The sequence below is a fragment of the Sarcophilus harrisii genome, chromosome 2, assembly GCF_902635505.1.
Source record: "Sarcophilus harrisii chromosome 2, mSarHar1.11, whole genome shotgun sequence".
Classification (NCBI taxonomy): domain Eukaryota; kingdom Metazoa; phylum Chordata; class Mammalia; order Dasyuromorphia; family Dasyuridae; genus Sarcophilus; species Sarcophilus harrisii.
Genome location: NC_045427.1, coordinates 490,838,916 through 490,861,243, shown reverse-complemented (window position 1 = coordinate 490,861,243; position 22,328 = coordinate 490,838,916). Strand labels below are relative to the sequence as shown.

At 40.1% G+C, this 22,328-nt stretch overlaps 1 protein-coding gene across 8 annotated transcripts in view; it reads left to right on the top strand.

The window, feature by feature from the left end:
- Positions 1-22,328, top strand: part of KCNT1 (potassium sodium-activated channel subfamily T member 1) — a 221,020-nt gene that overhangs the window by 89,489 nt on the left and 109,203 nt on the right. For 2 of the 8 annotated variants that reach the window (XM_031954971.1, XM_003757498.3), the window contains exons 1-2: positions 5,612-6,243; positions 21,788-21,829. The exons of 5 other annotated variants lie outside the window; for them this stretch is intronic. In XM_031954971.1, coding sequence (XP_031810831.1) covers positions 6,017-6,243; positions 21,788-21,829 — 269 coding nt within the window. In that variant the 5' untranslated portion in view covers positions 5,612-6,016. Of the gene's footprint in view, positions 1-5,611; positions 6,244-21,787; positions 21,830-22,328 lie in introns of those variants that run through there. One more of the 8 variants, XM_003757501.3, reaches the window with a different exon arrangement.

The following is a 22,328-nucleotide window of genomic DNA, read 5'->3' as shown; positions in this document are numbered from 1 at the left end:
ACTAGCATTTGGGGGATTTAGAAAGGCTTGTTATGGAAGATGGGAAACCTAAAAAAGCTAAGAGGGCAGCCAGATGGCATCGTAGATAGAATTCCTAGAGTCAGGGAGACCCATCTTCCTGAGCTTAAATCTGGTCTCAGACACTTACTAGTTGTATGACTCTGGGCAAATCACTTTACCCTGTTTATTTCAGTTTTCTCATCTGTAAAATGAGTTGGAGAAGTAAATGGCAAAAACCACTCCTGTATCTGGCAAGAAAACCCCAAATGAGGTCAAGGAAAAGTTGATTGGACATGATTAAAACAACTCAACAGCAACAATAAAATGAAGCCAGGAGCTGAGGAGGAGGAAGGAGAGTTTTCCAGGAATGTGAACCACTCAGTAAGATGATCAGAGTTTGTAGGAACATCTTTTGCATGGAACAGCAAGGAGGTAGATGTCACTGGATCACAGGATACATAATGAAAAGAAAGATGTAAGAAAATTGCAAAAGAAGGATTTTGATTGCCAGACTGAGGATTTCCTACTTGATCCAGGAAATGATAAGGAGTCAACCAATTTAACTGAATGAGGGAGAATGATGATCAGATCTTCTCCTTAGGAAGATTAATTTGACAGCTAAATGGAGGATGTACAGGAAGGGGAGATACTTGAGGTAGAGAGACCAAAAAGCAGGCTAGATTATAATAGTCCAAGAGTGAGATGAAAAAGATATGAAAGAAGGGGGCATATCTCTACAGAGCTACAAGTATTGCTGTGTGCAAATAGGGATTTGGTTTTTGACAACAAAATTGAGGATAAAAGTAGATAGAAGTATAAACTGTATAAATGTTTATAAATGTAAATATATATGTGAGTATAAATAAATAGTCTCTCACTATAAAGCATTTGGGGAAAGAACATGAGATTTTGAGTCAGAGATTCTGCTTAAGGGCAGTAATTGTAAAGTCAAATAGGCAATTGAATGAAAAAGCTGCTATGTGCTAAGTATTATGCTGTAAGCAGATTATAGACCTAGAGCTGGAAAGTATGTTAGATGCCAAGTCCAAGCCCTTTGTTTTACAAATGAGGAAACTGAGGCAATCAGGGTCTCACAACTATTACATGTCTGAGGCAGGTCGTCCTGACTCCAAGTCCAGAGCTCTGTCTACTAAATATTGGATCCATTTCTCTTTACTCTAGGCCATACTTCCTCTTCAAAAGGCGCTAAGGTTGTGGTGGATAGATGGCCTCACTATTGCCCAGACACTCCACTTTCTGAATCCTGACCTTTCTTCAATGATCATGAAGCCTTTCCCTGAGCACCCCAGCCCCAAAAGAGCTATTTTTTTCTTATTTTCTCCTATCCCCTTTTCCAGCATCTTCTTCTGCCTCTTTCTGGTCTTCCCAACTAGACCATGCTCCCTTGGAAAGCAGCTCCCACACTTTGCCCTGAGACTCACCCTCAGCTCTAAGCAGGGAGTTAGGCTCACAGAAGAGTCAGTCATCTGAAGAGATGGATGACTCAAACCAAATCTACCTCCCTTACTTTAAAAAGAGCCTTGCTTTGAAATGACCATTGGGGGCCCCTGCTCTTCATAGAGACTAAGCCAGTATTGTGTAGTGGTTAGTGCAGCAGGGAGAGTCAGGGCTGTCTGAGTAAAACCCTGCTTCTAACCCTGCTAGCTATGGGATCCTGGGCAAACCAGGTCCTTTCTGAGCCTCAGTGTACCCATCAGGGAGGATGCCATACCTGCAACACTTATCTAGCAGATGCACTATGAGGCTCCAGAGAGAAAAAATATGCCAAGCTTTCTGCATCCCTTGCACTGCCACAGAGAATTGAGCTGTTATTGTGAGAGCGGTGGTTGTTATCATTACTATAAATCGCCATGTTGAGAATAGGGAGACAGTGAGGAAGTGGTGGCCATGGCCTCTGCCACAGCAGAGAATTCCCCCAGCGCTCATCGGGCCTTCATTGAGCTGGGGAGCGGTTTGCTTCAGGAAAGTGTCAGAAGCAGCTGGCTGGCTATGAAACATCCCTCTCTCAGGAAAGGGGGAAGCGATGGGCACTGGGCCAGGTCTTACAGAGATATGCCATAGCCCAGTGATACACTGTTCGAGTGCTCATCGATTTTAAGACTTCCTGCAGCCATGGACTTGGGCAATTTTTTTTGCCAAAAATATTGGAGAAATTAATACCTAGGACCAAGTCAGTGCCTGTCCTGAGACAAAGCCACCTCTGGGGGTTGCAGGGTAAGTCTAACTATGGTCTCCAGGATCTTGGCCAGCCCAGAGGAGAAATATAAGTATTTAAAAGCCTACTATGTACCAGGCACTCATTTGATTCTCACAAAATTCTGGGATGTAGGTGCTGTGATTATCCATTTTTACAGCTGAGGAAACTGAGACCAGATAGAAGTCAAGTGATTTGCCCAAGATCACACAACTAGTAAGTGTCTGAAACAAAATTTAATGTGTTGGGCACTCATTTGATTCTCACAACATTTTTACAGCTGAGAATACTGAAGCCAAATAGGTTTAAGTGATTTGCCCAGAATCACACAATTAGTAGGTGTCCAAGACAGGATTTGAATTCCTTAATTCAAAGGAATTCAGCCCCAGAGCTTTCTCTACTATGTCAAAGGGTACTGGGATTGGCAAAAGGGATTTTATTTTTTTCCTGAGTACCCCCTTCATAAAAAGAAAGTTAAAACACAAGAAAATTAGTTGACAGCAGGAGTTTATCTAGTGAGCACATGCATACACACATCACATATCATAGAATGTCAGAAATGGAAGAAGCCCTAGACTATTGTGCTATGGATCCTCAAAGAGACTGGTGAAACCTATGGACTCCTTTAAGAATAATATATTAAATGTATAAAATAAAATACATGCCAAATACATCAATTTTATTTAAATAATTATTAAAATACATGCATTCATACATGTTTCTATGTATATAGATATAGATTATGTGTATATATATATATGTATATATAAATGTGGGTAAAGATATAAATATATAAAACAATTCCAGTGTCCTTTACCTAGTCCAGACCCGTGACATCAAAGTCAAATAGAAAAGGGGCCATTAACCTATACATGAAGATCCCAGTGGAACACATATTGACTTAGTTTTAAAATGTAATATCATCTATATTTATTATATTTTATTTATTTTATTAAATATTTCCCAATTTGTTAAAAATTCCCAACTCCATCATCTTATAGGTGAGGAAGCTGAAGCTAAGGGATGTTGAATGATTTTTCAATCCCATATAGCTGGTACTTGATCTTGGTTCTCTTACTCCCAGTGCAATATTCATTCTACCATATGGGAAATCCTAGGGTCTGTACCAACTTATGCCCATCTCCCACAAATCCATTCTCCTCCCTTCCATCCTTAGCCAATGATCACTTCCATTCAGAATTCTAATCCCCTGTGAGATCTTCATTTTACAAAGAATAATTTGAGTAGCTTCATCTCCCTACTAAGTGAGATTAGAGAAGAAATAGGACTATTCCAGGAGATTTCTAGCATAAGAATGAGAATACAAAAGCTCTCCTATAAAAGCCTGAGCTTCTCTGAAAACTCATTTACCTGAACAAGTCCTCAAGCTCTTAGGTTTTTCACAGCTTTGGCAGTGCATTACATTAAATGCCATTCTCTGCTAATAATTAAATAGGATGCTATAAAAACTTTTCTCCTTAAATCCTTGACCCGGTTTTAGCCTAGCTACCACCTACCCATCTAGCCTTACATCCTACCTCAACACTTACTTTTTGCTGGATCCAAGTGTAATTTCTTCCCCAACTACATTCTTATCCTTTTCTACTTCTATAACCAGAATGCCTCTCCAACCATCCAATTTTCACCTACACTTGAAATCCTGAGTCTTTTATTTCCAGGAAGTCTTCCCTGATCTTCCCAGATAATATCAACTACTTTTCTACACATACTCCTAATACACTCTCATGTGCTTGTCATCTTCTGCTTTATAAATTATCTGCTTTGAACATTATCTATCTGTATGTTTAACACACTCTGTTAGACTGTAATCACCTTCTTAAGTCTGATTCTTCTTTGTTTCTTTGTTTCATAAGTATTGAATAGATGAACACATGAATTAATTTTTCAAAACCCCACTTAAATGTCAACTATCCTATATATCTTGATGCTTTGTCCCTCATTGGTTATGACCATCAGTATCATCAGTCATGTATCAACAGAATTTATGAGCTTTAAAATTTGCAAAGCTCCTTACAAATAGCATCACATTTTGTTCTCACAACAAGTCTGAGATTTGAACTTGTATTCCTTTCTTCAGATCTGGTGCTCTGTCCACTTCAGCACTTTTGTACTTGATTGCCACCTACCCCATTAATAGTCAGTCCCCAGATGCCCTATTCCCCCATTGATTATACTCTTTTCCTTTGCACTGTTAGGCACATGCCTCTTTGATATACGTGGAATACACCTATCTTGTTATATTGGGCATTATACTTATTGGTCTTTTTGCAGTATTCCTCCTATTGAACTATAAGTATAAGCTCCATGTCATTACTAAACTTTATGGCTCTCAGCACCTAGTATAGCATTTAATACATGTTTGTAAAATTAATCAAGTCAAACAACAAATCTTTATTAGGTACCTATTAAATGCCAACTACTGCACTAAATATAGTTTCTTGTTAATGAATGGATTATATAAATAAATTCATGTTGGCAAGTGACTGACAAGAAAAGGGACTAGAAGAGAGGACTATAGAAGATTCTGCTTGTAGTAGTTGTTAATATGTAAGAATAGTACTTTGATGGACCATTTTCTGGGGAAATGTGAATAAATACTGCCCAATGGGTGGAGTAATTGTATCCCCTAGACTAAAGAGAAGCTGTTCCCTGATCACAGATCCTGGGGCTGAGTCATACTGAAAGAGTCCTACACCTTTATTCAGCTGGGATTCTGTTAACATTCATCATCAATGAAGGTGTGTCTAATATTTCCAGGGATGTGGAGGAAAAAGAACAGAAAAGCAAAACTAGAGGAGGAACAAGTGTGAAACTAAAGATGAATTATAAAGAAAGATATTGTCATTAATTTTTCTTTTTTTTTTCTTAGTGTCCATTATTCATGAAAAATCAGTCATAGCAATTACCCTCACTTATTTCTGGCTATACTTCCACTCAGCCTTTTTCACCTACAAATGATGTTCATGAAAAGGGGATCTAGGTAAAAGAGTATCAGTGGTTCATTATATACCTTTCATGCTCTTGGAGACATGACTTAAAGATATTGTGCAGTCTTAGGTCCTTAATAAAATTTAGTTTAAGAGAAAAACTTTCTAATCTCAGGGATTTGAGTTTTTGTCTCAACTCTTCAGTTAACCAACCATATAAGATATAGGACACAGAACCTCAGCTTTCTAGGAATCAGTTTCCCTGTTTGTAAAGTGAGGAGATTGGAATACACGATCCTTGGTATCCTGTCTAAGTCTGGCAGTCTGTAACTTTATGACTCGAAATCTGAATTCATATTACTTGATTTCAGGAGTCTTGGATTCTTACTCTGAATTACATCTGAGGTGGGGGAACCAGACATACAGGGGGCTGGATTCTAAGACTGCATAAACACCAGCATTCTCTACCATCTCTGTGACCTTGAACAAAGAAATTACTGCTCGGAGCCTCAGCTTCCTTATCTGTAAAATGAAGCTAGTGGACTAGATGATTTCCCAGGTATCTTCTAGGTCTAAAATCCTATGACGCTGTGATCCTATCCTTAATTGTGTATTAGGGGAGAAAAATATTCACCATAGAGTCATCTAAGGACAGCCCTGGAAAAAGCAGAGTCTGATTTCCACGAAAAGAGGGATACTTCAAGGGAAGATACTCTGCGGTTTCATATTCATCATAGCGCATCTTTGGATTTTCCCTCCATCCCTCCTTCCCTTCTGGAAGGAGCCCTCCACCCGGGACAGACAGGGCTGTTCCATTGCCTGGCAGAATGAAGGGAGGGGAGCCAGGCACAGGATGGTATGCACCAGAAGCCCTGAGCTACGCGCAGCAGTGCCCCTCCCTCCGCAGGAGAGTTGGGGAGGGACGAAAGAGCCAGGCAGGATGGCGCGATCGAAGCTGAAGAATTCCCCGTCAGAGAGCAAAGCTGGCCAGGCAACCACCCCGGGAGAAGAACCCTATGGGGTCAGCCCCCTGCTGCCGGCCCACAGGATGGGCTCCCAGGGCAGCGACATCGGCCAGAGGTATCGCTGAATGGGCACCTGGACCGAGGGAGGCCACGAAGTACGGCGGGTGGGAGGGGAAAAGGGGTCCTCTCTGGTAGAGGCCGAGGGGGATGGAAATCCTACATAGTGCAGCCTAAGAGCCAGGTGCTGTAGGGACCGGTTTGTCGGAGGATGCTCTAAGCCAGAGTGGGGGAAAGATTGGACAGAGCCATCCTCTGAGGAGACCCTCTGGAAGGGGCCATGCCATTTCATCATTGCCTTAGCACACAGTGCTAAAATCAGTGTCCCACCTAAAGGAAGCATCTAGGAGAGGGGAAAAGGAGGTGCCTTGGGCAGGTGCAGTGGGAGCTGCAGGGAATACACTTCCCGTTGCTCTGGGGTAGAGGGGCCTGTTAGGGCCATCCTCCTTCCCACTTCTTGGGCTGTAGCTTCCCTCCTACCCCCCCACCCACCCCCTATCTCCCAGTGCCAGAGGAGCATGGGGCTTTGGGGGCTGGTACTAGCCCATCCCATGCAAATTAGTCACCGTGGGAAGAAGCTTTTGCATGGAGGATGCCAAGCAATTGCAATGGGGATGGGGGGTGGGGGGGAGGAGATTTAACTCTTCTTTGCCTTCCAGGAAGACTTAAATGGGGTTGTATGTAGGTAGGGAGGAGGGTGTACTAGCCTTCTCTCTCTCAATTTGGGTCCCTTTTTACAGACCATGTTGTTACCAGATCCCTTGGAGCAATTCCTAGACACCTCTCACGATAATCACAATTTCTTCTTTGTATGCTTTCACTCACATCCATAATGTGCTTTGAACCTGCCCATAGTCCTGAGAGAAAGGCAATGCGGGAATGGTTGTGCTGATTTTACAGAGGAAGGAACTGAGGTTCAGAGAAGGGAAGTAGACTTTCACTGCATTGCATTGCTCGAGAGGCAGTAGGTGCCTTACTTTAGAGGGGAGGATGTAGCCCAGAGCAGATGAGGAGTGGTTCAAAGCTGAATGGGAGCCCCTAGCTAGCACTGAGCACATGTGACAGATTGAGGATATTAGGGAGAGGGGGGAGTAGCTGCCAAGGGAGCAGAACAATCTACATGAAAAGCTCAGCCTATCAGGTCATATTTGCAGGGGATACTTTTCCCTGGCAGACAGTGACAGCCCCCTGCCTCTCCGGAATCCTTTTGGAATTCTTAAACTCCTTCATAGCCAGCATCTCACTAGAAGACACAATGGCTTGGGAGATACATTTGCACCATTTTATAATTTATAAGATGTTTTGCAGTCTATAAAGCACTTTCGAATCTATTTTCTCATGGCAGCCCTTCTGAGGGTAGTAGACAAATCAAGGATTCATTACCATTTTTCAGATGAGGAAACTGAGGCTGTGAAGCAATAGGAATTGCTCAAAATTACATAATAGATGGGTACTGGAAGCCAGATCTTCTAGTTCTCCTCCCTCGATGCCCTTCTGGACACCTCATTGGCTCCCTTAGATAGCCACAGAGTCTCCTGTGCTCTACCTCTCCTGCTGGGCCACCGTCACAGACACTTCAGGAAGATAGATGGGCACTGGACCATCTCCGGATGCAAAGACTGGTCCAAGTCCCACTCAGGGAGGAGGCCAATGACCTTTCATAGCTCTGGAGGTTGGAGCGAGGGGTGGGGAGTCATTACTGCTTCTCCCACAGTGGCCAGGAAGCCTATTTGTGCCCAAAACAGATGGTATCACTGAGGGTAGTGTAGCAACCCAGAGTGTCCTGCTGGCATCCCTTTCCCAACCTACATGATCCTAATGTCCCTCTGTCTTACAACAGGGCTCTCTACCACTTCTCAAAGTGGTGGAGAGATCATCTGACCCTCACAGCTGCCCAGAGAGAAGCCCCACGAGAAATTGTGCTCTTTGGGGGCAGATGAAGTAATAAAGGAGGTTAAGTAATTGCCTGGATCTCACAGTAGATGTGCAGTAGCAAAGGCATTTCCTTCTCAAACATCCTACCCCTACCCGGATTCTTGGATTTCATTCTTTGAATGCTGCTTCATGATTGAAATAGGCTTCTTAGGTTACCATACAGAAACTAAAAGACCTTTAGAAGAATTGAAATCAAATTGCCTGCAGCATGACAAGGTGGAACAGGCAGTGACCTGCCAGGAAACTTAGGTTCGAATCCTGATGCTGTTACTTTTCTAGCCAACTTATCATTTCTCTTATTGGGTTATGGAGAAATCACTTATTAAATCTTAAAGTGCCATAGAAATGGAGTAATTCACTTCCTGTGGTTATACTTCTGCAGAGATGAGATAATGCTTGTAAATAGCTTCACACAAAGCCTGGCACATAACAAGTGCTACATAAATTCTTATTCCTTCTCCACTACACCCACACTTCAGGGCCATTTTTGAAGGTCCCAAGGACTTCTCCCCAGTGCAGTAATAGGGAAAGGAGGATGTAGGGCCAAAAGGAAAACTTGCCATTTCGGCACCAACCTCATCTCTCCAAGAAATCATTTCTTGATTATTCTTTAGTCTGCTTTCTTACTTCCCATAGCTTACCATCTAGTCCTTGATTTGAATGCCTCTTCTTATTTTCTTATTAAGAGGTCACAAGAATAGTTCTAATGGCATATAAAACTGAGGAAGAATATCCTTCATCTAGATCCCCAATATTTCCAAATGGAACAGTGTCACAAAGTGATCAGGACCCTGGATTTAAGAGTCTTATATCCCTAAAAAAAACTTTGAGTTATATAAGGGTAGTGGTTGTTTTCTCTTTCAATGAATAATGATAATAATTACCATTTATATAGTACTTTAAAGTTGCAATCTGCTTTGTAATCTCATTTGATCCTCAGAACAACCCTGGAAAGTTGACGATATTGTTATCCCTCTTTTTACAGATGGAAAAACTGAGGTAGGCAGAGATTAATTACCTAGGATCTGAGTTGTGTTCCATAAATGTGGATACTCCCTCTACTGATGCAGATTTAATAGAGGTTCAGTGAGTTATGTTCAGTGATCACAATGCATGTGGTCAATGTGATAATGGCTCTTGGTTTTACATAGTTTTGTTAATTCTTTCAATATCTTGGATATCATGTTCTTATCATAATATTCTTATGTTCTTTATCAAAGATATTTGACAACACAACAGTTAGTTGCTATAGGCAAAAACACTCTCTGGTGATCATCCTTCTGATGATGAATGTTTCTGTACTTTTGTCTTATAAAAGTTCCCCTGATGACATGTTCACTCAGTAGCCAGTCCTATAATCAAACCTCCTCCTCTTGATCAGCTTGGACTACCACAGTAACATAGCTATGGTAAACCCAGGATCACCTACATGCTACCATGGAAGAATTTTAGTGTAGCTTTGAAAATATGCAAAAGATATCGTAATTAATTCAGTATGTCAACTCTTAGTATAGAAAGTCCTCCTACCAATACTGATAACAGCAAGTCCATGACTGAATCTATGATTCAGTAGAAAAATCCTAGGGGAAATGCCAAAGGCAAATAGGAGTTAAGTGACTTGCCCAAGATCACCCAGTTAGTAAATATCAGAAGTTGGTTTTGAACAGGGTTCCCAACTCCAAGACCTGCAGTTTATCTCCTAGTCATGCTACCTTTATAGATAGGGAGAATTTAAAAAGAAAAAAAGTCTCTAGTACTATAGAAGTTTTTATTAAATTAGAAAACAGGAATATTTTGCATTTGAATGACATATTAAAACATTTTTAGATTGTAAATCCCATGAGTATGGGGAGGAAGTTATTTTTCATATTTGTATCTCTAATACTTAGTATATTGCCTACATGTAGTAGTACTTAATGTTTGTTGAGTTAAAGTAAATTGAGACTGTATTTTCAAGGATTAGGTTGTTTCCAATTCTACATCACTTAAGGCGAGAATAGTCCAGGAGAGTTTTATAGAGAATGTGGAGTTAGAGCTGGGCCATAACAGATGGGAAGGATTGTATTAGAATTTATTGGAAAGAATTATTTTAAAAAATTTTATTAGAAAGGAGGAGGTCATTCCATGATAACAGAATAGATGAACAAATATGTGAAAATAGGAATGAGCTTAGTATAAGGAATAGGGTGGGAGTGGGTGAGCGGGAAAACAGCTTGTCTAGAATTGAGGACATTTGTTAGAGGGAACAGGTGAGTTGAGATTGGATATATAGAGAGGTTATGTGGGGGAGTGACAGTAATTAAATGGCAGACTAATAATGTAAATGATGCAATGAGCAAGTCGTTGAAGGTTCTTGGCCAAGGGAAGTGTTGTGATAAAGTTTAAGGAGCAGAATCTGAAAGCATGGGGGAGGGCGGGAAAAATCAAAATAGGGAGGCTGATTAGGAAACCATCTAGGCAAGAATAAAGATAAATTCCATCTGTCCTTAGAAAAGGAGGCAGCCTGGGTGAAAACAGTAAGTTTGTGTCCCACCCAAATGCCTCACTTATATGTGGGGATAATTGTGGAGATGAAAGACTAGATTCCCGGCAATGTGAGTACCTTCTGTGTAAGCAACTGCTTCAACCCTAAGTTTCAAATGGCCTCTGCAGGCAGGGCAGATCTCAAGCTCAGCTTCACAGGTGACCTACATTGAACTTCTTCAGATAGAGAGGAGAACTTCTCATGACTAGATGCTGCCTAAAATTATAAGTTCTGGGGGAACCAGACAACCTGGGGAACTAGAACAGAACATATTTCTCTTCTTGTAAGCTGCTACAAAATCCAAAATATCTGAATTCTGTGAAGTCTTCATTAGAATATAATGTATGACCCCCTCTAGTGTTTGGGCATTGATATCAGAGACAGAGCAATACATGATGAAATTATCAGTCTCAGAGGTCAATGATTTTAGCAATAGCATTTAGATAGATGTGCTATTCCCCTAGATTCAATTCTCATGAAGCCCTTCCTGACTACCCTACGACCCACAATAATCCTTCTCTCTTCAGAACTTACACAGTTGAGGTTCACAGAACGTTAGAGCTAGAAGAAATTTTAGAGGTTCTGTAGTCTATTGCCCTCCTTTTACATGTAGAGAAATCAAGATTCAAAGAAGAAAAAATAATTTGTTCAAGAATTCATAGTCTGTTTTATGTGGCAGAGCCTGAACAAAAATTCAAGCCTCACTACATTGACTTTCTCACCAGACACATACTAACTCATAAATGTCCACTATTGTTTTCTACTTAATTAATTCTAACGTTTATTAAACTCCAATGTGTAAATGACACCTTGCTAGATTCTACAAATTGCTTTGCAAATCTTTAAAAACTATATAAATGTGAGTTGCTATCATAATTACAAAGCTTTAAATGAGATAAGACATAGACTCTGACTTCAAGGAGCTTCCAAGAGAGAGGGAGCCAATCTTGAAAGTTATTGTGGAAATTCCAAAAGGTCATGTTTTAGAAAGAAAAAAAGTGGTAGAACTTTGGGAGACTAATGGAGAAAGATACTTGAGGCCACTAGAACCTTTGGGACACCCCTCCCCCTTTAATGACCACATGTAAATTGCTGCCTGTTCTGCATTCAATTGGACTGGCCCTGGAAAAGATAGCACTAGCCATCTGGTGAGTGTCAAGTAGCTCTTCAAAGCTGCTTCCTGTGTGACGGTTAATAATCTTTCTGAAAGAGTCATGTCATGATGGAAAGAGACATCAATAAAAAACTGGACACCTGAGTCCAAGAACCAGCTCTGCCACTAACTAGCTGGGTGACTGGACAAATGATCTCTTGGAACCTCAGTTTACTCATTTGTCAAGTGGAGATAAGAATAATCTGCCCACCTCCCCTCAGGGCTATTGTGAGGATCAAGTAAAAGAACATATGTTGATGTGCCATAAAAGGTCTAAGTCTCCATCTAAACCTCAGGACTAAATGTTATTATCAGACCAACAGGCTGAGCACAATGCCATGGAAAGAGCACAAGGTCCTTTGGAGTCTAGTCTTGGATCTGATGCAGAATCACTTTGTGAATAGGGGCAGATCATATGGTCCATGGCTGTAGTTTATACATGGTGCTAATTAACCAAAGACATTTTCTGGAGGAAAAAGGCTTGAGTCAAACGCAAAAACATGAGAGAGAAATGTTTTTTGGACTTCAAAAAAGTCTTCATATGAATTTGTCTTTATCAGCAAACATAATTCACATTTTTCTTTTTTTTTTCTTTATTTAATAGCCTTTTATTTACAGGATATATACATGGGTAACTTTACAGCATTAACAATTGCCAAACCTCTTGTTCCAATTTTTCACCTCTTACCCCCCCACTCCCTCCCCTAGATGCCAGGATGACCAGGAGATGTTAAATATATTAAAATATAAATTAGATACACAATAAGTATACATGACCAAAACTTTATTTTGCTGTACAAAAAGAATCAGACTCTGAAATATTGTACAATTAGCTTAATTCACATTTTTCTCTAACCATTTGAGGGTTTACAGGGTCTAGCTTGCAATCCTATGAGGTAAGTTGTGCTTATATTATATCCCCTCTTTACAACAGGATTAAGTGATGTGCCCAGGATCACACAGCTAGTAAATGTCTCAGGCTGCATTCGAACTCGGGTCTTCCTGATTCCAGACCTGCAGCTCTATCCACTGTGCCACTAACTTTCTCTAGCATGAGCATTAACACCTCAAAAACTAGCAAATGCTACAAATCAGAATTTTATTTATTGTTTTGCAGATTGTCTGAACTTAGGAAAGTGATAGATAAAAGTTAATAGTGAAGATTAAACTTAAAAGTAGGTTATATATACCTTCCTCTCCTCCAGGAGTTGATGATTAAACATTTACCAGTGTGCCCCTGGGTTAAGTGATTACTTGTGATCCTATAAGCTGGAATGGTCACATTCAAATCCAGGTCTCCAGACTTAAGCCCTCCTCTCTTAAATCTTTTGTACTTGCTGTTGCAAATTTCTTACTCTCCTCTACTTCAAATCTTGATCAGAAATCATTTTCATCTATATTACCTACATTGACTACAAAGAGGGCACAATAAGCTAAGATGTTGTGTGAGTTTGAAACTCTAACATTTATCTTCTATTTGTGTGGTTTCAATCCTCATGGTGCAAAACCGCTTTTCCCGAGAGAGAACATTTCCTTTTGAGGTTAAATGAATTTCACATTTAATCAAATACATGTCAACAGCTCATTCAAGCTGTTGGAGTGAAGAAGACTTCAAAAAAGGAAAGATTGTCATCGCAGTGATCAGATATGTAAAGGGCTGTCACAAGGAAAGAGGGAGTAGAATCGGAAAGGGACAAAAAATCAAAACAAGATAGCAACTTAAAGATATCTAGGCTTCTATTTCCCAAACTACCTCTAAATAATCCTAGTGGTTTGCCTAGTGTGAGTACCCTGTGAATCTGTGAAATCACATTCTGTGAAAAGTATTGTCCCACACAACTTATTTAACTTTTATGGAGATATTCTTTTTATATTACAGACATTTACAGATAACTGCAATAAAATAACAAGAATAACAAAAGTAAAACAACAAAACAAAATTAACAATACAGTGACCTCATTTGAAAGTATATGTGACATTCCAGCCTCTGTAGTAGTCTATTAATTAAAAAGAACAATGAAAAACAGGAGGTAGCCTCAACCTCCTGTTTTTCATTGTTCTTTTTAATTAATAGAAACCTAATTTCTCTCTCTCCTACCCCTACCACTGGAAAGAAGAAAGTTCCTTGTAATCCATAAATATAATCGAACAAACCAACCCTCTGACCAATCAGTTTTTCAAAAAATATTTTTTATACACAATAAACTGGCTTTCAGAATGCAAATAGAGCTGACTTCTTTCCTGATCTAAAATTTAGCTACCACACTTTATTTGGGGGGGGGGGGGGGGGGGGGGGGAGGGAGTTTCAGACCACTCACAATGACTAGCATTTATAGGTTCCACCAATATATTTTGCAAAGCAATTAGGTGGTAAATAGAGTACTAGGCTTGAGTTCAAATCCAACCTGAGACAGCTGTGTGACCCTGAACAAGTCACTTAACTCTGCCTCAGTTTCCTCATATGTAAGATGAGCTGGAGAAAGAAATGGCAAACCACTCCAGTACCTTTGTCAAAGAAAACTTCAAATGGAATCATGAACAGTCAGAAATGACTGAACAACCAGGGTATTTTTCATCCTAAAAGTGTTCTGTGACTCAATTTGTTTTGAAACACTGATCTAGTCTAGTCTCCTCTTCCTTTTATGCATGAGGAAACAGGCTCTGACCTCAGCTAGGAAACTCACAATTGTGGACAATTGATCACAAGGGGTAACCGCACAGAGTTGGGATGGCTCACAATAGGCTACATTCTCTACTAATGTTTGATCAGAAAGCGAATCCTCTGGCTATCAAGAGTATAATGGTTGAATTCAGTTCCTCTAAAACGTTAATCCTAACTTTAGTGGTCTGTTTCCTTGCTTTGTGTACGTGAGCGGAGAAGAGGGATAAAGACAGCAATTTGGTGCTAGAGGAAGCAGGAGAAAAGACCCTCGCAAGCAGATCTCACCATACAGAGGGGGTGACCTTTGTCCCTCTGCACCTCCTCACTCCACAGCAGTGAAAATCAGTGTCTTAGTTTGATCCCAAAGTCTTCCATGGAAGCCAGGGGGCAGAACAAGGGCAGTTCCCCATCCAGAAGTCCCAGAGCCCATAGCAGCAGGACCACAAAGCTGACCTGGAAAGTCCAGGAGCAGATCCAGGGCAGGGATGGACCAGAACTAGCGAGGCTCCCTACCATAACAGCAGTCAAGCTCAAGCTTAAGGCTGAGTCCCAGGCACAAGAACTCTGGGGCAGATATGTCAGTTCACAACTAAACCAGGAGAAAGATAGAAAGACATAGGGAACTATTCCGGTTTAAAGGCCATCAAGTCCAAGGTAAAGACTGCATAGAATAGTGGAAAGAGCCCTGGATTTGGAGTTAGGAAACCATACCCTGTGTCTGTCCCTTCCTATCTGTGTGACCTTGGTTGAGACCCTTAATTTCTGGGCTGCCTCATGTATAAGATGGAAAAGACTGGCCACGTGGTCTTTGAGGTCCCTTCTGGCTCTGAATCCGTGATTTTAAGGGTCCTATGCTCTTCCACTTGTACAGAAAAGCCTCTGTTACTAAAGGGCACAAGTGTCTCCCATACAAGCTAACTCGGGATTTCCTAGTCTTTCCCTGTGTGACACTAACTAAATCAGTGTCTGATGCTAAGCTTCACCCACTCATGTAGGCAGGAACCCAGGAAACATGACTGTGAAGCTGGAAACCCTGCTGGGTTTAGCAGAGGAAGACAGAGGGAAGCTGGGGAGGGATTAGTTACTACCTACTGGTTACCTTCACGACAGAACAGAGCCTCATGGGATAATGGTTTTAGCTTCTGTAGAGAGATAATATTGTCTCCAACTTTAACATAAATCACAAAAATAAGAGGACCCCTTTCTATTTCAAAAGTAATGTAAACCCTCAAGACAGAACTATCAGGCTGGAGGACTAAAAGGGGAAATGGAACTCCCTGGTGGAGAGAATGAGGGTATCTTGATAATCACTGGATCCTATATGTTTTGTATTTTTCTGCATTGCTTATAAGTTGAGAATTCTTAATGAAATAATATTATATTACTATTATTTTGATATTATTAATTATGTATTGTTATCTTATTATATATAATTATATATAATATTAATATGAAATAATATTTGTAAAAATAGATTAGCACATTTCCTGGCACATATAGCACCATATAAATACTTTTTTTGTAGAGTGAAATAGACTGTCCTGCATATGTCCAATATTGTTGGCTTGAGTGCATTCATGGGAGCTGTGGCCCTTTTACCCAACACCTCAACATTATATTCTGAAATCCCTAGGAAATTTGTATGGGAGCAAAATGAGTCAAAGAGAAACATTTTTGAGAAGCCCCCAAGCTTGAACCCTCTTCATGTAAGCCCAGAACAATCTATCAGAACAATGAAGTCGGCTTATCCACCAGTTATTTAGCTTTCTAGTAAATATGGAGAGAGGCAAGGATAATTGCATGTCAAAAGTGGAATGGAGTGTGGAAATAATAACACAGTCCCTTCACTCCTCTTGGACCGCACTTTCTCATCACTCAAAGCTGTTGTCAAGAACCAATAAATGTCTTGTCAAACATCTCACTCACAGCCTCCACTTTTTTAGTTCTTCGTCATTTTTCTACCCTTTGAAACTTGGCTTCCAAGTAATACTGTTGTTCACTCAAAAGTTATGTGTTCTCTTCCCTGCTAAGTCCAGTAGCCTTTTCTCAATTTGCATTATTCTTAATCTTTCCACATCATTCAGTGTTATCAACTACTCTTCCTCCTGGATATTATCTCTAGAGATCCTGGTGCCTCAGCCCTGTTATTCTCAGTCCTGCTTTTCTATCCACCTGTCTTGATTTTCATTCTCCTTTGCTGAGTTCTGTGCCATCTTCTGAAAACATAACCCCTAGGACTCTGTCTTGGGGACTCTCTTCTTCTCTCTCTCCACAGTGTCCCTTGGTAAACTTACTAGTTCCTGGGCTCACATATGTATAAAGATGACTCTATAAAGATGACTCACAAATCTATATAATTGTACTAATCTCTTTCCTAAAGTTCATATCTCCCCCACAAAATACCTGCTGGACATTTTCACTTTAATGTCCCACTGACATTTCAAATGCCATATGTCCAAAACAGAACTCATTATCTCCTCCACTAAAACTGTGTCTCTTCTAAATTTTCCTATTTCCTTCAAGATATCCCTATGCTCCCTGTAGTTTTAGTCACCCTTAACTCACCTTATTCCACTTTTCCATTTTGTAAATGAGGAAATATGGTTCAAACCTTTGCTCAAGGTCACAAAGGTTATAGTGGTAACCCTGGCCTGGTGACTTCAGGACTCTTTGTATTACACACACTGCCTTTCTATAACAAGACAGTAATTACTGGATATGTGGTGGGAGAGGGAAGAGTTAAGAGTGTCTTCAAAATCTGTCTCCAAAAATCTTTGGTATCTCATCTTCCTCTCTACTCACACAGTCCCCACCTAGTTTAGCTCTTCCTCCCATTTGGGGCTGTTTTTCCTAGCTTCTTCATTAATCTCCTGGTTTCCAGCCTCTCCCTTCTTCAAACTATCCTTCACACTGCTTTCAAAATAATCTTCTCAAAACACAAGTCAGTCTATTACATTTCAGTGCTCAAACATCTTCAGTGACTCCCTATTGCCACAGAATAAAATACAAACTACATGGTGTAACCCTGAAGATCTTTTAAAACGTAGCTTCAACATACCTTTCTAGCTTTGTTTTAAATTGCTCTCCACATGCTATATTTCAAGAAAATTGAACTATTTCCTGAACTCAGTATTCCATCTCTTTCCTTCAAACTCTCCTCTATGCTTTTAATATACTCCCTGCTTTCCTCTACCTCTCAGAATCTTTTTCTTCCTCTGACCACAACTCAACTATCACCTTTTTAAAGTTTTGCATGACTCCAGCCCTATCTGTTACTATTCAAATCCAACTTTTACTGAGCTATGGGCCCAGGAAGTAACTATCTCAGTTTCCTCATCTGTAGAACTGGTATTATTGCTGCAGAGTTGTTATGAGGATAATATGAGATGATATTTGTTAAGCATTTTGCATACCTTAAAGTGCCATATAAAAAGCTTGTTGTGGTTGTTGGTTCTATTATTATTACTAATTATTCTATCAGTTCTTTGAAGAAAAGGAATGTTTCATTATTTCTGTCTTTATAATCCCAGCACCTAGAATGGTGCCTTCCAGATAGTAGATACTTAACAAATGTTTTTGGAAGCTGAAAGTGACTTTAACAAGTTATATACATAAGACAATAGTAAAACTTATAGTAAAACCTCAATTGGCTAAGAGTTTGGAGGCATGGATTATTCTGTTCATTGTATAGTCTGAAAACCTGAGAAGGCACAACAAAAATCTGTTTTGACCCTTGCTAATAAACATCTTTCATCAATACCTCAGGCCATTTTCCTGTCTTAGTCCAGACTGATGAAGATAATGGAATGTTCTTTGCCATTTGAGGATGTCATAGGGATTGCTATCTAGGGTAAGAAATAGAGAAAAGTGTAAGAGACTGGTGTGAATTTGTCTTAAATTCCCTTTCTGTCCCTTTTTGTCTCTATATCTATTTACTTGACAATAAATTATGGCAGAGCCCTCAAATACTTTATAAACTAATCTCTTTACTTTGTAGGTAGAGAAAATGAGACTGTTGAATTGAAGTCTCACTGCATGTGATTTTCAGAGATCTAGTTTCAAGTCCTGGCTTAACAGTTATTTCACTTCATTAAACCTCAGTTTCTTCCTTTGTAAAATGAATTAGACTAGATAATCACTAAAGTATCTTCCAGCTCCAACATTCTGTAATTCTCTTAATTCTTTGATCATTTTGAGAAGACTTACTCAAGGTCACACAGAAGTCTCAGATCTTGAACTCACATTTCTTGGCTTCTACCCAATCAGTGCAGTACTCTATTGCCTAGTTTCTTAAACTGTGGTTAGTGATTCCATTATAGGGTCTCATAGCTTAATGTGGGGAATCATGAAATTCTGGTTATCCTAATAAATGTTTGATTTGTATACCTACTTTATATACCTATAGAACCAGGGTCATGTAAAATTTCTCAGGAAAAAAAATTTCTCAGGGTCACAATTGGACAAAATTTAAGAAAATTGTATTATACTCTACTCTTCCCTAAAAGAGTCAGAAGGCTTTATTTATGATCCTGTATCTTCCAGCAACTAATTATATGATGAAGGAAAAATGACTTCTCTGTGTATTTCAGGACCTTCTTTTGTAAATTGAGAGAATTTAATTAGGTAGATTCTAAGGTAGATTCTGTTATTCTGCACTTCTGTGGTGATAATCCTGACAGGGGAGTTTATGATTGGGGAGTTATTCCCAAAAAGAATGAGAACAAGACTTTATAAAGTTTCCTCTCATTCATTTAAAAAAAAAACTTTTTTTAGGCTCCCAGTGTGTGTCAGCTCCTACTAAGTGCTGGGGATACAAAAAGTGGTAAAAGACAGTGCCTTTTTTCAAGGAGTTTACAATCATCCTTTTCTTTAGTCATACAGCTGGTAATTTCATAGGATTGTAGGATTTAAAACTAGAAAGGATTTTAAAAGTATCTAGTTCTGCCAATTCATTTTATACTGAGATCCAAAGTGGAGAAGTGACTTTCTAGGTAGTATGTAGCAGTGCTAGAGTCAAATCCATGATTCAGAAATCTAGAATTCTTTTCACTTACCATGGGTGATTGATGACTAAACTAACTATCGCCCAGTTGTCTAATATACAAGATAACCGAAACTTCCACTGTATGTGCTCTTACCCTGTGAGCTACTCCTTCCAACTTGAACATACAAATTTGCTTTTTGGATGGATGTACAGAGTAGTTCCTCCTTCAGGTTCTATGTGTACCTTTCAGTTGCCTATCCCTACTAAAATAAGTTATGAGCCCCAACCAGTGTTTTTCCTGTCAGCAGTCAGAAAATAAATAGAATTACCTCTCAGCAGCAGTATTAACTAAGATGACAAAATATAGAGCTTCAAACTCCCCTATAAATTCTCCTACTAGGAGCAACTAGATAGCACAGTGGATAGAGCACTGGCCCTGGAGTCAGGAGGATCTGAGTTCAAATATGATCTCAGACATTTACCATACCATGTTGTCAAACACCTTCAAAGAGGACAAACATGGAATCACAGTCAGCTACTGCACTGATGGTAAATTCTTCAACTTGAAAAGGCTGCAGCCCAAAACTAAAGTGCAAGGAGTGTTGGTGCATGATTTTTTGTTTGTAGATAATTGCGTGCTCAGTGCAACCTCCAAAGCTGAGATGCAACAAAGTATGGTCAGTTCTCTGCTGCTTATGCTGATTTCAGCCTAACAATTAACCCTGAGAAAGCAGGTCCTCCATTAGCCAGCACCACACCATCCACGCATGGAACCGTCAGTTACAGCAGGAGAAGTTTTGAATGTCTGGATGTGTTCTCTTATCTTGGCAGAATAACCAAGGATAACCTTTTCCAGGGTTAACTTTCCAGGATAACCTCATTGCTAATGAGATTGACACACACCTTGCCAGAGCTAGCTCGGTGTTTGGGAGGGTCCGAAGGAAAGCATGGGAGAGGTGAGGAATTAGGCTGACTCCCAACCTGCAGAGCTCATTGTCCTATGCCTGTGAAACCTGCATCATAGCCCAGCACCAGGCCAGGAACCTGAAGTCCTTCTGTTCGAATTGTCTTAGGAAGATTCTGAAGATCACCCAGCAGGATGAGATACCAGATACTGAGGTCTCTTCCAGAACTAAATGACCACGCGTTCCAGTTCTATTGCAGAGAGCACATCTCAGTTGGGTTGGTCACATTGTTTGAATGCTAAATGCATGCTTGCCAGAAAAAAAAATTGACAAGGTGGTCAGAAAAAGCAATGCAAGGATGCTCTTTAGAATCAATTGTATGACCCGGGAGACACTGGCACAGGACCGCCCAGTACAGCGTGCCCTCATCAGAGAAGTGCTATGCTCTGTGAGCAAAGCAGCATTGGATTAGCCCAAAGGAAATGCAAGAGGTGCAAAATTAAAGAAGCCCCCAAATGTTCACAGGGTACTCTTTGTGTCCGAACTGTGGCAGATTATTCTATGCTCACATTGGTCTGATCATCCAGTCTGACACACTTGACTCTAATGTGGGGATGTCATTTTGGTCCTCTTCAAAAATGAAGGACAACAACCAGACATTTAACACCTGCTAGCTGTGTGAGCCTAGACAAGTCACTTAACCACAAATGCCTTTCCAAAAAAAAATTAAGTTAAAAAAAATTAATTCTCCACTGACACACACAAAGAGTGGATTCATACATAGAGTCCAATGATGATAAGAGAATACATGTAGCTAAAGATATTCAATACTCATGCTGGGACTTAGAAGTATATTCTTTCCTAGAATCTTCATGAAGCTCCCCTAGGATTAAAGATCTCTGCTGCAGGCCACTCAGGGATACTTCCACTCCCTTAACTGTGAACTCCCTCAAACTGAATCTATCTATTGTAGAATGTTTTCCTGTAGCTCAGATGCCTCATGGGTGGATGTCATGGCTGATGGAATAAGAAGAAGAGAGAAAAATAAGTGTATACACTATTTTGTAATGTATGAGGTAGGGATGGACTTTGTTTTTTCATTGAGTTTCAAAGCATAGACTGAGAGGTCAGATTTATCCAATTTTAACCCCCAAAATATAAACACCTTAACCCCATTTCCAAGACTTGTCCTAAAAGCCCATACACAGGCAAATTTAGGACTGGGTTCAAGAGAGTGTCCCTCTAGCAACTGGAAATGGCAGCAGCTGGCTCTCTGGCATTAACCAATGTAGGCCAGGGGGGGTTGTGAATTTGTGTTGTTTCTCATTTCTGTAATTTCACACCTTTTTGTCTGACTTTCCCAGCAGTCTCTCTCTATCAGAGAAGGCTGGTAGATGTGTCTATGTCTTCTGTTTTGATATGTTTACTCTGTCTTTAGGGTACATGTGGAAGATTTCAGTCTGGATTCTTCTCTATCACAGTAAGTCCCCTCTCAAATACCTCCCTTGAAACGTGAAAATTGAAAGAGTGCTGCTCTTTTGTTACTGGAACCAGACCAATGAGAGGGCTACCATGTGCATTTTATAGGATCCATGACTAGCTTTAGAGAACTTTATCATATCCTTCTGCTCCAGGTGAAATAGTTCAAAAATCTTACTCAATACCTGTGTCCTCTTCTCTCTGAAAATAGGAAGAGGAAGAGAAAAGAGCCTTGAGGTCTACCCTGGAGAACTGAGTTAAGTAAAGACGGTATCACATGATACCGTCACTCTATGAAGACAAAGTTTTTAACTTTTTGCCTTAACTTCTTTAATCATCTCCAAGGTCTTATGCATTAGCACATAAACCTGAATTCCATGGATCTGTGGCTATGGTGGGAAGTGGGAAAAGCTTTAGGGATTATCAACTAGATTAGCCCTAGATTTTGTTCCTAGCTAGTTTAGTGTTTGGGAGGCTTCAAAGAAAATTATGGGAGAAGA